The 16,497-nt window shown below is 45.8% G+C and overlaps 2 protein-coding genes and 1 pseudogene across 7 annotated transcripts; 2 read left to right on the forward strand and 1 right to left on the reverse strand.

Moving 5' to 3' along the window:
* The first annotated feature begins 86 nt into the window (after positions 1–86).
* LOC147146786 (uncharacterized) lies at positions 87–3,722 on the forward strand (annotated as a pseudogene). Its single transcript, XR_015086969.1, has 2 exons — positions 87–349; positions 1,607–3,722. The product of XR_015086969.1 is annotated as an uncharacterized LOC147146786 (transcript).
* A 123-nt stretch (positions 3,723–3,845) lies between these two features.
* LOC147146787 (uncharacterized) lies at positions 3,846–7,466 on the forward strand. Its single transcript, XM_086031967.1, has 2 exons — positions 3,846–4,012; positions 6,209–7,466. The coding sequence occupies exons 1-2, from the start codon at positions 3,997–3,999 to the stop codon at positions 7,204–7,206; spliced, it is 1,014 nt and encodes a 337-aa protein (XP_085888093.1). The 5' UTR covers positions 3,846–3,996; the 3' UTR covers positions 7,207–7,466.
* Positions 7,467–7,474: 8 nt separating this feature from the next.
* fbxo21 (F-box protein 21) lies at positions 7,475–16,486 on the reverse strand. Of its 5 annotated transcripts, none has more exons than XM_086031922.1 (14): positions 16,191–16,417; positions 15,501–15,612; positions 15,117–15,194; positions 14,613–14,748; positions 13,840–13,949; positions 13,465–13,586; positions 12,376–12,522; positions 12,168–12,307; positions 11,256–11,392; positions 10,986–11,165; positions 10,780–10,912; positions 10,181–10,371; positions 9,904–10,061; positions 7,475–9,120 (listed from the first exon to the last, which is right to left on the reverse strand). In XM_086031922.1, the coding sequence occupies exons 1-14, from the start codon at positions 16,267–16,269 to the stop codon at positions 8,930–8,932; spliced, it is 1,914 nt and encodes a 637-aa protein (XP_085888048.1). In that variant the 5' UTR covers positions 16,270–16,417; the 3' UTR covers positions 7,475–8,929. The 5 variants fall into 5 exon arrangements, with proteins under 5 accessions (XP_085888048.1, XP_085888046.1, XP_085888051.1 ...); XM_086031920.1 differs by having other exon boundaries at positions 13,798–13,949; XM_086031925.1 differs by lacking the exon at positions 15,117–15,194 and having other exon boundaries at positions 13,798–13,949.
* Positions 16,487–16,497: the final 11 nt, after the last annotated feature.

Consider the following 16,497-nt stretch of genomic DNA (forward strand, 5'->3'; position numbering starts at 1 on the left):
CCTCGGCTCCGTCTTGGAGCGTTTTCAGTACCGCCGCAAGATGGCAGCCGCGTAACGTCAACCTAAAACCGTAAAACCTCGACTAAAGACGAAAAAGTCCGAGTTAGCGTCGCAAAATATTAAACGGGGTCGTCAACGTCAAATCGGGGCGGGGGTGCAAAAAACATCAAAATGTTGAAAGAGTTTGAGATGGAGCGACTCTTCGCGGCTGCCGACGAAATCTTTGGCCTGTTTGAAAGCACCATCGCGTCGTACGAGGAGCAACTTTGTCGCGCCAGAGAAGAGAACGAAGGCAAACGATGGCAACTGGAAGCTGCTAGCAAGTCCCAAATGCTGCTACGCCACGAAGGTCAGTTCGCGCAACTTAAATTTGATCATTGGAACGCGTTGTCGTCTTTGGCAGCAAAGACATATGTAGCGCTATGCTAGTAAGCACTGGACGTCATTGTAGCCCATTGAAAGGTGCAGGACTAAACGTAGTGACCCTTTGAGCCGTGGTATGTCAGCGCTTCCGCCATATTGGATGTGGCAGTTTTTCCTGTCAAATAAGACAAGCCAATGGACTGAACGTTTTTATTTCACCTTTACTTATTCAAGCTACGAAATCGTGACCACACACACACACACACACACACACACTAATAACGTTTACGACGTACAATAAAATACAATACAAATTTATTTATATAGCGCATCTCACAACAGCTACAGCTGTAACAAAGCACTTTACATAAATTTCTTTTGTCATGAGGAGCATATTTGACGGTTAGCGCCAACAATATTATCTGCACCGAAAACAATATTTACTTTTGGCCCGCGGCTTGGCAACCTTGACATCATTTGGCCCCCAATGCGAACTCTTTGGGGAATGTTGTGTTACTAATGTGTGCCTTTGAGTCTTATTTTAACTGTGTGTATGTGTTCCTTCGGCATTTGGGTGTGAATATCGGTATTTGTTATTTGAAGGAGTGTCACTCCCGGAGCTCAATGCGAATTTCCCGTTTGTGTGTCAATGGGATTTTACATTGACTTTAGCATTCGCACTGGCATGTTTTGCATTCCAAGTCAAGTCAAAAGGATTTCTCTAGCCCTTTATCACAGAAAAGTCTCAAAGGGCTTCACGTGCCCCCAGTTGGCAGATATGAACGACATCCCCTGATCTTAACCCGCAGGAGGGTAAGGAAAAACAGACAAACAAAAAAAATGTATTTAATTATAGAATGTGTGCAATTCTTCTTGTTGTGTGTTTACTTGTATAAAAAAATCCAACTGGGCATCCTTAAACCGCTTCAAACACACTCAGGGATGGCAGAATCACATACACGTCACACGCTTGCTACACCAGCAGCGTTGTGCGTTTCAGGGTACTTTCACAACGTCGGGAACTTGCAAACGTATCACGCCGTTCTGCACATGCGCCATTTTTCTTCGATTATAACGCTTTTAAGATCGTGAGAAGACAAAATCATAATCTCAATTACATTTCGATGACTTGCCAAGCCCTACTTGCAATCCAAATAAGCAGAGCCGTTATCAAAAAAGGATGGCTGGAGTTGGTTGTCCCGTCTTTTTGTCGTCCGAATCCCATTTTGCTTGTGTGCTGCAGACTTCCCGCAAATGATTGGCGGTCAAAAAGAGCCTGCCGGGGGGAGCTCTAGTTTGGAGCATCCGCAGCCCCCCACGCGTTAAAGAGGAGGAGGAGGAGGCCTGCGTCAGCGAGTTGCCGCTGAGCGAGACGCCCGTAGCCAGCGAAGACGACAAAGACAGTTCAGGTGGAGACCGCCGCCGTCGAGCACCAGCGAGTGAGCGCTCCGCTCCGCCGTCGCAGACTCGAGACACAGAAGAAGCTTTTAGGAGCCATTATCGATCACGCGCCTTTGAGCAACATTTGAATTTGTCTGTTAGCCGTGAGGGATTTTCTCCAGAACATCAGACGAGCTGCACGCGCGCGCAAGAACAACCTTTTAGCTGCTTTGTTTGCAGTAAATCGTTTGGTCGAAAGCAAGACATGTTGCGACACATGAGAGCGCACACGGGAGAGAAACCTTTCACCTGCTCGGTGTGCGGGAAAAAAAATCCCCCAAAAGCCAAACCTGCTACACCACATGAGGACACACACGGGGGAGAAACCATATAGCTGCTCAGTTTGCGGTAAAACGTTCCCCTAAAAGCCAAATCTGACTCAACACATGAGGAGGCACACGTGGAGAAACCGTTTCGTTGCTCGGTTTGCAGCGATAGATTTGCCCACAGGTTCTCTTTGAGCGTGCACGTGCGTAAACACATGGGAGACAAACCTTTCAGTTGCACACTTTGTGCTCAAATATTCTCGCAAAGGTCAAACATGCTGGCACACATGAGAACACAGGCAGGAAAAGAGACTTTTGCTTGCATCATTTGTGACAAAATCTATCTGAAAAAGTCCAGTTTGACAGCGCACATGCAGAAGCACAACGCAGAGTAGAAGTTCGACCTCCTTGTATTTTCTCGTTTTTTCTTGTGTCATGTTTTTTTACATGTCGAATGAAACTTTGTCTTGCACACATCCTTTGCAATAAAGACCGCCAAAAATAACCATTTATTTCTGTGTAATATGTAACCATTATTCCAAAGAGCAGTCGCAAGGATGGATTTCCTGGTGCCCCATCCACGCAGTCAACTCTCGAGGCCGAGGGACACACTTTGCCTGCCGACACCGAGACAGACGACGGCGCGGACCGTAAGTGTCCTTTTCGCCGATGACTCCTGAATCTTGTTCCAATACTTTGTGCAGGGTAAAAGACGTGTTTCCCGTTTCCCCCCCCCCCCCAAAGGCGAACCAGCATTATGTCGTGCCTTTCACACGCTCTGAGGAGCTTCTAACTCGTAAATGTTGGCAGAATTCGCGCAAATTGGAGTGTGAAGAGATTGTGGCGTCACAGATTTGTCGCTCCACTTTGTGCGTGTGCGTACGCACGCACGCTTAGTGAGGCCCAACGTGTCCTTGTCAAGGCAGGCTGCAGCTGCCTTCGCCTCAAATGATCTGATTGCTCATTTCAAGCAAATGTTCTGACAAGAGCACATTTCAATGCCAAACATTTTGTGTGAAGAGCTGTTTCAAAGTTGACTTAGGACTGTTACTGCAAAGGGGAAATCCAAAGTTTGCTTACTATGATCTTCAAAATCGGGATGGCCTTCAACTGATGAGAAAAAGACACAACAAAGTTACTCATTCGACATAAAAGCATACGTAGGTTGACAACAGAAAGATGACAGCTCATGTTCTTTTCAAAACGAATTCAATGCTCCATATGTTTATTACAGGCCATGACTTTATTTTGTTTGTTCCAGAAAGCTCTTTGAAAGCCATCCAAAGGCGTGGCTAACCCGTGTTCCCCATTTCCAGCCCCCAGCCCCCAGCCCCATCCTTGATTGAGCAGGTGCCCGCCCAAGGACTGTGTGTTGCAACACTTAACTTTTGATTTTGGTGAGGTGACGTCCAAGAGGGTGTCAAAGACAAATCCAATACATGTCAGTGACATTTAACAGCAAACAGGAGGAGCTTAAAGGAGATGAATCACGTCACACTCCTGACACGCGGCCGAGCAAGGAAGAAATGGAAAAAAATGATGGTCAAAAAAATGTCACCACGCTGTGCGTGTGTGTCTTGTTTGTTATGTTTGATGTTTTTCTTTTCTTTGGCGGTGTGTCTTTTTTTCCATCGTGCCAATCCAAACCAAAGAAATAAACGTGTTTAACTGCCATAACTGACAGTTTATGTCATGTTTGTTAAAACCTATCATGTTATGTTGTGAAAGAAATTTTGTTTCAAGGTTTATGTGTTCGGAAGAGGAACGATTTTCGCAGTTTACGTACAGGAAGTGGGGAATCTTTAGATGGTGCACATCCGGCTGCACGCACGCGTCAGAAGGCATTGCAGGTTAGCCACGCTTGGAGGGCTATTTTTGTGGTATTGTTTTGTACAACCTTTCGGACTCACTCCTTCCACTTTTGGCTATGTGCAGCCTGCAAGGTATTTATTAGTGTTTATTGAAGATTCATGTCAATTTATTACACATGGAAGTTTATTTCTACATTGTTGTATATTTGAAACAAACAATTCGAGGGTGGAATTAATGAGGTATGTAAAGACAAGAGCAGCGGTCGGCATTTGGCCATCGTCCGATTTTTTTTGTTTTCTTGTTTATTTTATCGCTGGCCGAAATTACATTTTCATTAGGGAAACCCTGCTTTCCCTTACGAAAAATATCTAATCGATATGATATGATATGATATGAAAAGGTCATGGCATGGTCATGGTTTCACTCTACAAAAGGTAATTCGATAAGGATTCGATAAAGACCTCAATACGTGGTGTGCGAAACGATTCAAGGATGCTTTGATTTGAAAGTGGAACGATTCCATTCGGGTTAACTTGGTTCGATTACGATTTGATCCGATATGGTACGGCTCAGCTCGAGCGGGTATGATGCAATTACTTTTTTTGTTGTCATTCTACATACACTTAAATGAACTCAGTACTGTAAATATGCAATTTCCTACACGATATATCTCTCCAATAAATGATGATTTGATACATATCTTGAGGTAGGCCTATTTCAAAGTGGAACGATTCGGTTCGATGCAATACACTCGCACTTTTTAAATTAAAAACGATTTTTCAATTCAAATTTTTGTTAAACCCCTACTGCCTACTAACAGTGATTTTTTTTTTGTGCTTAAATCTAACAATTCAAGTCAAATCAGAAACACAGGAAGTCTCTTCAAAAGGCGATGCAAGTATAGAAAAACCAAGTAACAATTCATAAACTTGTCAACGAATCTTCTTAGTTTCTTTTTCTCATTACTGACATGCTTAAGGTGTATGTGTTCATTTGTCCGCTGCAGGACTTTCAGTTCCCAACTCAAATTCTTACAGATTAGTGCCTGCCTGCCCCCATTCGGTAGAGATTTCTCACTGTATGCTAGTGTAATAATTAGGAAAGTAACAATTCATCGAAAATTGATTTAAACTGTTTTAACATATGCATCGATGTAAAAAAAAAACAAAAAAAAAAAACACCGATTGCAACGCCATGTTAACCATAGCCGCTCTCTCACGTCTCTGCTGTAAACAAACGGCATGCGCACATTGCGTACATTACTTGACACAAGAGCTGCCAAGATTAGATTACTAACACGACGACATCACGACAAAATCGTCGGCAATTAATTTCAACAGTGGACCTGTTATTTGTATATTATTTGGCGCTGTGTTTTTCTCTCGAAAATGCCTCGTCTCCGGCTGGCTGTATGCCTGTCTGCGATGCACATACGCAGTAGTGGTGGTATAGGTAGTTTCACAGTATTGGTGCAACTCAGCGTAGTGAACAATTATTGGTTCCAGTTTAAAATGCACTAAACATTTACAGCTAGAAAAAAAAAAGTTTTGCCTTCAATTTCAAATACTCCATCTTTATAAGCATGTCAGGAACGCTGCTACAAGCTGCAAACTTGAACACAAGTTGAATGTACTATCATCTTGTCTTTATTATTCATTTTTAAAGAATTGAAGCTGTAAGGTAGCGATGGTCATATAAGATTAGCTGCTTGCTGGCGCGATTATGCCGGCATTTACATATCATCTCATAAATCGACTAATCGCTTGCGCCAAATATCATTGTTTGTGGATGGCTGCAGGACCACACTAGCGCACATAGACAAGCATGGTAGCGATTAAAAAAAAAAAAAAACGGGAACTGAAAATCAAATTGAATCGGGGCTTGAGTGAATCGTTACATCCCTAGTAAAAAATAGTTGGATTTTTTTATTATAGCTTTTATCTTGTTTTGACTCTTATTTAAATTCTTTTTTTTAAGCTTTGTTTTGGTTTAGTTTTTTAAAATTAATTTTATAATTAGTTTTCTTGTGGGGGTTTGTTTGTCATGTGCAAGATATACGTCGCCAAGTATCGTGTAATAAAGTAAACTACAATGCTCAAATGACTGTTTGACCCACTTTCTTCTGTACAGATGTACAGCAATACCAAAGTAAATACGTACATTCAAAATGAGCCCCGAAAGCTCATGTCTAATTTTAATTGACAAAGACAAAAAATTGAGCACTTCTCTATAATTTTTTAGAATAATTTTTTTTTTGTTAACTACAATATTGCTGTATGTCAATAATTGCACTCTAGTGACAGAAATGACTTCCTCGTGTCCCGCAGACGTCCATCAGCCCATCGGTCACCAAATAGAACCTCCCCTTTATCCGCCCGGGGGAAGTTCCAGTTTGGAGCGAAATGGTCCACGGCCCTCCCACGTGAAAGAAGAAGAAGAAGAGGAGGATCCTCAGTCCCTCTTCATTCAAGAGGAAGAGGAGCAAGTCAGCAAGTTGTCACTGAAGGTCATCGTCGTGAAGAGTGAAGACAATGGCGACGAATCGCCCGAGTGCTCGCGGCTTCCTCGTCGGAGTCCGAGCGGCGAGCACCGCGGAGGAGCGTCACCGGACCAGCTCTTAGCGCCGCTGTCACACGGCGACGACACGGGGGACGTGAGCGATGCGCCCGGCCAAGGTGACGACAAACAGTCGGAAAGTTCGGGAAAGCAGACTCGAGTGCGCGGGAGACGTCGCACACGACAAGAACTTTTCAGCTGCTCAGTTTGTGGTAAAACAGCTACTCAAAAGTCCAACATGGTCAAACACATGAGAGTACACACAGGAGAGAAACCCTTCAGTTGCTCAATTTGCGCTAAAGCTTTTGTTGAAAAGGCAAAGATGATCAAGCATATGAGAAGTCACACGGGAGAAAAACCCTTCGGTTGCTCATTGTGTGGTAAGAAATTCACCGATAAACAAAATATGGAGTCGCACGTGAGAACGCACACGGGAGAAAAACCCTTTCGCTGCCCGTTGTGCGGTAAACGATTCAATAAGAAGTCGTACGTGACGATACACATGCGAACGCACACGGGAGAGAAACCCTTTAGTTGCTCCGTTTGCGGTCAGGAGTTTGCGCAGAAGTCGGACATGGTTAGACACGTGACAAAACACACGGGAGAGAAACCCTTTAGCTGCTCCGTGTGTGGCAGAACGTTATCTCGAAAGGCCAGCGTGGAGTCGCACACGGGAGAGAAACCCTTCAGCTGCTCCATTTGCGACAGAAGCTACACTAATCGGAACAGTTTTGCTACACACATGCGGACGCACAACAAAGCAGACTAATTAAAAAAAAAAAAAAAAATTCAGCTTCAGCTCCTCGCACTAGTCCGTCGTTTTCTCCTGCGAGACAATTCCGCCCCTGGTAGAGCAACTGTCTTACTAGTGAAAATGTTCCCCATTAGTCATGCCACTTTTGATCGACCAGTTGTCAATACGCTTTACCATTAAACTATTGCGCTGCACTTGTAAAATCACACATGCACACACTAGTAAGCCTCCCTGTCAAGAACATGTAATAAATGCTCCAAGAGTTTTCCAGAGAACGCGACACTTTTGTCTTTTCATGTTTTTATTGTTATTTTTCTGCTGGGCTGATGATGTCACAGATAAAAATGTGCATGGGAAAAAGTCATTTGGCAAACAGTTTTTGATGCTTTCCCCACAAGAATTCCTTTGTTTTGTTTCCTTTTTAAGGTGATTGACAGCACCTGGAATTGACTGTCCTCTTCTCATTTTGTTTGTAACACAGCCAGACACTTTATTGGGTACACCCGCATAGTCTCAGTGGCCTCTACGGTCGGTAACTATAGTTGTCGTTACTCACGCCGTGCAATTGCGTTCATCGTTGCTAAACCGGCACTGACTGTATATAAACCTGCAGAACAGGGTCAAAGGAAACATTTTTAAACGCCTAAAAACAATAAGCACAATCCTGACAAAAACATCAACATTTTTTGAAATGATAATATCGGCAAATAAGAAGCCACAGACATGAATTTGCTGTAGAATGAACTGCAGACGTTTTTATCCGGAACGCTAATTTAATTGTTCAGTATACATACTGTACATATACAAACACGTCTATAATATAAGTGTGTGTATATATACTCTCATATGCATACATACTGTATATACACATACATATATTTGTTGTACTTTTATATTTCTCTAATCCTTCAATTTGCATTCTAATAAGATCGCAATATAATAACAAATGTATTTCCTCTTTTGAATTACCTTCATGTACTTATTATAATCCTAAAATTTCAATAGTCAAAATAGGATTATTAAATATTTTTTAGTACAGTTTAAAATGTATACAATCAAGGCTAGTCCTGGAATTTCCTCCAGGACTGCAAGCAATTAAAAAAACAAAAACAATCATTATAGTAATTATAATCAGAGAAGTACTTTTCAGGAAATCAAATAATCAAGAATAATCAACTTATTTCTATACATTTGAGGCTAATTGTAATTATTATGTATGATTTAGAGTACATATTTACATATATCAGGATCACAATTAAAATAATGAATTCATATTTTACCCTTTTTATTTTTTACATTAATAATAATTGTGATTTAAAAAAAATTGGCCTGAAGGATCATAGTAGGTACAATTAAAAATATGGTTAGATTTCTTTTGAAAGAATTACTGTCAATCTGATTGTTGAACGTCATTAATAGTACAACACAATACATGCAAAATTGGCATATGCATACACGGCGGCACAAATGTGAACTACTACTCATTTTTGGTCATCGGTTGATGTTCCTAATATTTTGGCTGTCTTATTTCTCTACGCGAGAGGGTCAAAATATCAGAAAGAGCATTGTTGAAGGTCCCCCATAGAACAAAGCAAACAAAAAAAGACTTTGCACGGACGACGTCATGAGCCAGCGCGGGTGTACCTAATAGAGTGGCCGGGCAAGTGTTCCCCCACCTCCACGTTGGACGCGACGCGACGCGACGCGACGCGACGCGACTCGACGGCAAACACTGCGGCTACATGGGCGTGGCCGGGCGCGCGTGCGGGTACAGGCGGCGCGCCGTCTCCTCCGCGTGGTCCGAGTCGTCGGGGTAGCGCGTCCGCAGCTCGTCGTTGGCCACGTAGTGCGTGTGGGCAAACTCGCAGAAGTAGCGGCCCACCTCGGGGTGCCCGATCTCCAGGGGGGCCGAGTGGGGCTCCAGATTCTCTGCAATACGTGCGCAACCAAAAGCTCAACAAATAGGATTATGCATTTCAAAATACACATCGTTACAGTTCTAGTCTTCGCCGTACTTTTCTTTATTATAAATCTTCCCCCCCCCCCAAATTTTAAAAATAAGATTGATTTATTCCAGAAAAAAAAAATCCGCGTAACAAATAGGGCTGGGATGATCTACTTTTGTCCCAATCCGATACGTATTGCCATACTTAAATGTTATAAAAATATATATAAAAAAAAAAAACGGAGGTATGCCTTTCCAATGTTTTCACTTAAGTGCCATTTGACACTTCTTCAAGCGTCACGATTGAAAAGCGCTTCAACATTTCCAGTAATTGTTCCTGATACACAGGAGTTGCAATAAATAAAACTCCATTCACAAAGATCAACTTTAAGGACCTCAAATGTTCCAAAAGTGTGCTATTGAACATGGCAAACCAAAAAAAAGAAATGACATTTTGATTCTGTAATGAACGAAGTACATTTTTCTCATGCGGCCGAATGAGCAAGCTCAATGTATTCTTAGCAAATGAATGAATGTGGTAAAAAGAGCCAAACTGTTGTTTAAGTCTGCATCTGACTGGTCCCATTCAGATAAAAGCAGACACTCTGAGAAGAAAATGATTGCATGTCTTTGCAATATGGATATTGTGCGGGCCATATTTTGGGGATCTCATGCGCAGGCCAAGTTGAAAGATCCATAAAAGACGTGACATTGTCCCGATAGCGCCGGCGCGAAAGCCCATTTAGGATCGAACCGGTGGGCTTTACCTTGCGCGGCGTATCGGCAGGTGCCGTCCTGCACCAGGACGTTGTAGAAGGGCTGCTCGGCGCCATCGGGCAGCTGGTGGACCCTCATGGTGGTGATCCACTCCTGGCTCATGGTGCACTTTGGGTCCCAGCCGTAGATGACGCAGTTGTAACCCGACCTGTGACGCGAGAGAGGCGGGGAAATGGACATGGACTTGGGGGGGGGGGGGGGGGGTGACCCGTGACCCGTGGGCCGCGGGCCGCGGCGGGCGGCTGCGGGGTTTGCTCCCGAACGCACCTCTTGTGTTTCATGACGAGGCCCGCGGAGTAGCGGACGTCCCGGTGGTGGGCGGCCCCGCGCCGCTTGACCTCGGGGGCGGCGGGGTGCTTCTTGTGCTGGATGTGCTCCAGCGTGTGCTGCACCAGGTAACCCACGGCGCCGTGCTGGGACGGGTCCAGCGCCTGGATGTGCTGCAGGATGTCCAGAACCTGCCCGGGAGTCGGGACCCACCGAGGAAGCACCAATGTCACCGTCGGGCGGGCGCGCGCGCGCGCGCGCGCGTGACACGGAGAGTGTGGAACCGGACTACCAAAGTGTGAGAATGTGTGAGAAGGAGCAAGAGTGGGTGTGTCGGGGTGAGGGAAAGCGTTTGTGGGTGACCGCGTGAGACGGAGGGTGTGAGTGCGACGGCATATGAGAATGAGAGCCTGCACGTGTGTGAAAGAGAAGAGTGTGTGTGTGTGTGTGTGTGTGTCCGCTTCCGAAACGGTGACTATTTGTAGCGAAAGGAAGACCGTGAGAGAGTTCACAGCCAGAGCAAGTGCGTGGGTGAGAGAGAGAGGGCCTGTACTGTACCTTAGAGTGAGTGACAGAGAGACATGCGATGAGAGGCGCACCTTTTCGGGCCAGATGCCGAGGTGGAAGTAGAGCCTGGCCTGCAGCAGAAGGTAGGGAACGTTGTCGGGGTTGATGGTGAGGAAAAGGTCCAGCGTGTCCCTCAGCAGCTGGTACGACTTCTCGTTGCTTTCCCTCCAAAAACAAAAGAAAAGCATCGGCCGCTCGCTCTCCTTTCCTTCTCAGCGCGCCTCGCGCTGCCACCTACCCCCTTTTGCCGATGTTGAGCAGGTTGCCCACCATCCGGAGCAGCACGTCGGCGGTGCCGATGGCGCCGTAGTAGTCGGCGCCGGCCCGGTGCCCGATGAGGTACTCGCACTCTTTGGCCGTCATCTGCTTGCCTTTGCCGAAGGCGTCGATGTACACGTAGTCGTGGACGTCGTCGCTCCTGCGGGACGGGGGTGGGGGGGAGGTTTGGGGGCGCGCCCAACGTTACACTCGGGCCCAAAAGTACCCTGGCGCCGCGGCCTTCAAGTACCCAGGTTCTTTTTGGCACCAGCGCAGCAGGAAGTGGCTGGGGAAGTTGACGGGCTCCAGCTTGACGCCCAACCTCCGGGCCAGCGTCATGTAGAGCACCGAGAGGCTTATGGGGATGCCCTTGCGGCGCAGCAGCACCTGCCACACCAAATACTGAAATCCATTCCTTTCGTGGACAAGGAATTTCAAAAGGAGATCGCGTATACGATACGTTCCGTGCCCACGCTCGTTTTACTTCACTAAATAGAACGCCAAACGGTCCTCGTGATTGCAACTCTCCACTCGGCCACCGGGGGGGCAGCGCAATACGGTCATCCAGCTACAAACCGACGACACTTTCACAATTCCAAGTGACTCGATAAACCGCCGCACTGCATATATATATATGAGCCTTTTATTCGCAACGGATGAAGAAAATGAGCATTTTTATGTTGTTGTTCAGGGCTCGGATAAAGACCAATCATGGCTCAGCTTCAGAAAACAGGTCAGCCGCGATCGGTCGTTACCTACGTAACAGTGAGGTCATTTTCAGTGGACAGAAGTGACAAAATGGCCGCTCCCAGAGACGGCTAAAAACGAGTGGCTTAACTCTTATTCCACAAACGCAATTTTTATCAGAATGCCTTGTTCCAACTAGTAGGCTTGCATAGAACATATCCCCCCCCCAAAAATGTTTGGGTTGATTTTCCACTTTAAAGGCTCCTAACCGTCTGTCAATGCAGTGTTAGCATGAGGCTAGTGGGCAAAGTCGTGCGGTGTTTTGTTTTTTTTACGTACGCAATGTGCTCTTTGTTTGATGCTTAGTTTGAAAGTAAAATTCAACCGGGAGTAGCGACAAACTCTTTTCCAAAGCACTTTTTTTTTTTTTTTTTAAGAACCTAAACTACGAAATGTCCAATGTGCGGAACGCTACCTGATGGATGTAGGAGTTGAGCGGGTTGTAGTAGTCCAATTGGTCGCCCTTGTATTGCAGCTGCTCGTACAAGACGGCGTTGAGGGCGCAGAAGACCTGCCGCTGGTGCTCAAAGTCGTCCGGCGGAAGACGCTCGGCCCCTGCGAGAGCACAAAGTGGGCGTCACGAACCCCGGGCGGCTGCTGGGACGCACTTTTGGCCAAGTCACCTGGAGCCGCGCGCAGGCTGGGGTGGGATGGATTCTTCACTCGCAGCGTCTTCTTGACCTTCTCCGCAATGTCGTCCAGCTGCGCCGAAACGCCGTCCAGCGTGACGTCGGCCAGCGGGTTGCAGTACTGGTCCACCAGGACGGCACCTGGGGACACGCGCATACTGTAGCCGCAGCCCTTCCCAGAGGATTACAATTCCTCATTCACAAGTGAGCCGACTCCTGTAGGAGGGCTTCCCTGCAAAATGACCGTGAAGCGGTCAACACAAAATGGCAGAATTCATGCGTCTCTGAAACTTTTGGGGCTAGTCACTTTTCTGCCAAATTTCCTCTTGCTGAGTCAAACTGGCATTTTCCGGCTAGGCTTCTCGAGTTTTTGGTGGGTCTTTTCATGTGGACCAAATGCAACTGGCTTTGGCCACTCTTGGTTTGTAGGAAAAAAAATAGGACCCTCAAAACCAAAATGGCAGACTTCCTGTGTCATTTCCAGCGATGGCTTTCTGAGACTGTTTTGTGAGTCTACTGTACTTGCAAACGTCACGTCTACCCAGTTAGATGTTGCTAAGTGAAATCGACCTCAGCGGCTGCATTTTTAACAAACTTTCTTGGGAGTCGGTCTTGGTAGGATGTCTGGAAAATGACCGTAAAATGTCCATTTCAAGCAAAATTGTCTACTTGCTGTGCCTTTTCAAGCATGGGTTCTTGAGACTTTTTTTGTGGGTCTACTAATGACCACATTTCGTCTTGCTAAATGAAACTGGTTTCAGGGGCTGAATTTTCCAAAACTCTCTGTCTTGGTAGGACCTTTTTTCGAAAAATGACCCGAAAATGGCCCTTGAGACCAAAATGGCACATTTGCTGTCATTTCCAGCATGGCGTCTTGAGACTTTTTTTGTGGCTCTACACACGATTAATGTCTTTACCAACTGTCATGTGGCTGAGTGAAACGGGCTGTGGGGGTCTCCTTGTGGAGTCTGTCTTTGTAGGACCCCTGCCCGTAAAATGGCTTCCTCAGGCAAAAAATGTCGGCCTTGCTGTGCGTTTTCAGCCACGCCCATCTGAGACTGGATCCAAAGGTTGTTTTCTCACCTGCGAGCGGTGACTGCTGCTCGGGAGGCTGCTCGAGGAAGCTCTTGAGAGCGCGCAGGATGTTCTGCTGCCTCAGGAAGTAAAGGATCTTCTTTGCATAGTACTTGAGCGTCAGGCTTTTTCTTAACGGACAACCACAAAGAGGCGTGAGAGGCGAGCAGAGGGCAGACACTCGTTTCAACAAATGCTCTCGTAATACCCCTTTACTTGGATGAGAAAGTGACGACCTCCAATTTTGTTACTGGTTTTTTTCAACAATGGAAAACAGCACTTTTAACAAAGTGGGGCGCCCGTAAGCCAAGGTACCGATGCGATCTACTCGTACTTGCTTACTTCCCGCCCGCCGCTGGTTCGAAACACAAAGAGCCGCCTGACCTCTTTTCGGCGTGAAGGATGAAGAGCAGCTCGTCCTCGCAGAAATGTTCGGGCATCCCAAGCGACTCGATCTCGGCGAAGGTGTCGCCCAGCACCTGGCCGATGCATGGCTGCAACAAACATCGCTTTCAAGGAACTCATTTTTACTCACGAACAGCTTTGCCCTGCTATAGTGTAGTGTTGCCATAGCTTGGATTGTTACGGTACTGTCTTCCTTTTTTCTTTTGTTTTGACAACATTTATGACGGGCACGTCGCAATTTAGAGCTGTGCACCTTCAGTGTAGTACCACGCTGTGCCACAATTTTCCAGGCAGCACTGAGCTACACTGGAAAAGCAGCAGCGTAATCAACAGCAAGAAGAGGCAGAGAAGGTCCCCAAGTGAGCTTCGGTAATAGTTCCCACAGAGCAGGGAGAACATATGGCTGTGAGTATTGCTCCGTGCTCCGTTTGTATGCTCCACGTGTGTTTAAATCATTACAGTCACATTGATGCTAATTGCCGTTAGCTCAACCGTGGTGTTTCACATTGGGTGTTAGCATTCAGCTAGTGGACATGGACTTTTGCAAAGCAAAATTTGGTTTGGTTGAACCAGGGTTAGCTTCGGGTTTTTTTTAAAATATAGAATGCTTAATTTTCTTTCAATGTATGCTCTACTTTGTGTGTGGTGCTGCTCCGTGTGTGTTCAAGAAGCAGATGGTTAAAAATGGCGTTTTCGAGGTGCATGTTAGCATTAAGTTTGTGCGCGTTTAATTGTCCCGGCTGCCCACTCACCACTTCCATGAAGAAGCGTTTGGAGATGGAGCCCACCGTCCTCCGGATTTGGATGCCCACCCGATGGCGCGTTTTGTACTCGCGCAGCCAGTCGCAGCTCTCGTTCTGCGGGTAAAACCTCTGCAGCCGCGGCCATCTGAAAAGTGGCGTTGCGAGAGCGGAACAGTGAAATAACCCTGCAGGTTGGTTTGAAGTCAAAACTTTAACAGCACACGTTGAGGAAATTGCTCAATGTGTCTGCTATCACGGAGACCAAAATGTATTCGGGTCACTGCCGTACAATTGGATTCATGACGGTAAAGACGTGAATCCATACATTTCCGTTGGAATGTCAATTTGATTTGCTAATACCAGTCCTTGAAGTATTGGCAGTTGTTATCATTCAAAGTGTAATGATTGTTTCCATATCATATTTCCGTATCAATGACGATAATGAGGAGTTAGGATCCATTTTGCACGTGTCGCCACGGAATTGTGCAATTGTGAGTAAATTGTGCAACTCACAGGATTTTTGCCTTCGTGCAAGAAGTGCAGTTCATCGGGCCACTGCCATTGGCTCTGTCAATTAGGAATGCCTTTACTCTGAATGGCAAAATGTTGTATTCTTTTTAAAACAGGAGACACTTACACATAAAACCAAGGTGACATAGAAATTGCTGCAATTTTGCTTAAAATTTGTACAGGTGGAGACACCTCATGACACTGAGCCATACTGTGTGAAATTATATTTAGAAACGTCCATTCCGTTTCCCCCACCTCTCCCGATGAGCGATAAATACTGTGTAAGATTAAATACCAAAATGTACGGGCCAATTACAACTTTTGTAAGATTCAGCACAGCCCGGGGTTGACAGCTATGTGAAAATGACGCATTGTTAAGGTCGTCACCTGCCACCGTGGGGAGTCTTCGGAACTTCAAGCGGTGTCCTTGAGCAAGACACTGATACCCCCAACTGCCTCCTGGGCACTTTAAGCATCCCCCTTTTCCAGTCTGCGTTCACTGTGATGGGTCAAATTTTGTGTTTGTGACATGAAAAAGATGATGGTTCTTGCTTGATTTGTGAGGCCAAAATCAGAGGATTTTGAGTTAATGAATCCCTTTTGGCTTCCTTTGTATTTTGTGTACAATAAGATTATTGATGAGAATGATATTTTGTATTACGCCTCAACCAAAGTTTGCTTATTTAGTTCTTTGGCCACAGGAACAAGTGGATGCAAGATGACGATCATCTGCTCATAAAAGCTGTCTGACTCCTGACCAATTGGACCAACTCAATTCTGAAATGATCCCTTCCAGTTGATATTCAAGGTCATATATTTACATTTGTGTGAAGCTTGGCTGTAATGGGATTTAGAATGATAATTAAAAGAAATAAAGAATAGAAAATGGGTTCATCAGTCCATAATAGTGAAAAAGTGATGCATCATCGAAATGTAAAGCAATGACAGTTGACTGGGCACTGAACCAGGAAGAAGACATGAAAACGACGCATCTGATCGCGAACATGACTGATGATAATAATAATCCTAGTCATGGTATAATAATCATCTAACAACAATAATAATAAGAAGAATGACCTGAGTTTGTATTGGTGCCCCCACACCTTCCCTCGGCCGTGGCAAACGTCGCGCAGGCGCAAGCAGCAGCAAGACACATTACAAATGTCGACGTGCTCGAGTATCGGCAAGCATAAAATATGTTCCAACAACTCCGTGGGCAAATCGGTCAACTTGTCGCCGCGGCGGTCGCGATTTGCGGCCCCGGCTTCGCTGCCGCTCCCGGTCCTGGTCCCGGTCGGGCTCGACAGCCTCTCTCCGGCGACACACGCCGCCATCTTTTCTGTTTACCCCGATTACCTCATCGCCCCGGCCCCGCCCCCTTATG

Source organism: Filicampus tigris, chromosome 5 (assembly GCF_054856515.1).
Source record: "Filicampus tigris isolate MCC_2025a chromosome 5, RoL_Ftig_1.0, whole genome shotgun sequence".
In the NCBI taxonomy this organism is placed as follows: Eukaryota; Metazoa; Chordata; class Actinopteri; order Syngnathiformes; family Syngnathidae; genus Filicampus; species Filicampus tigris.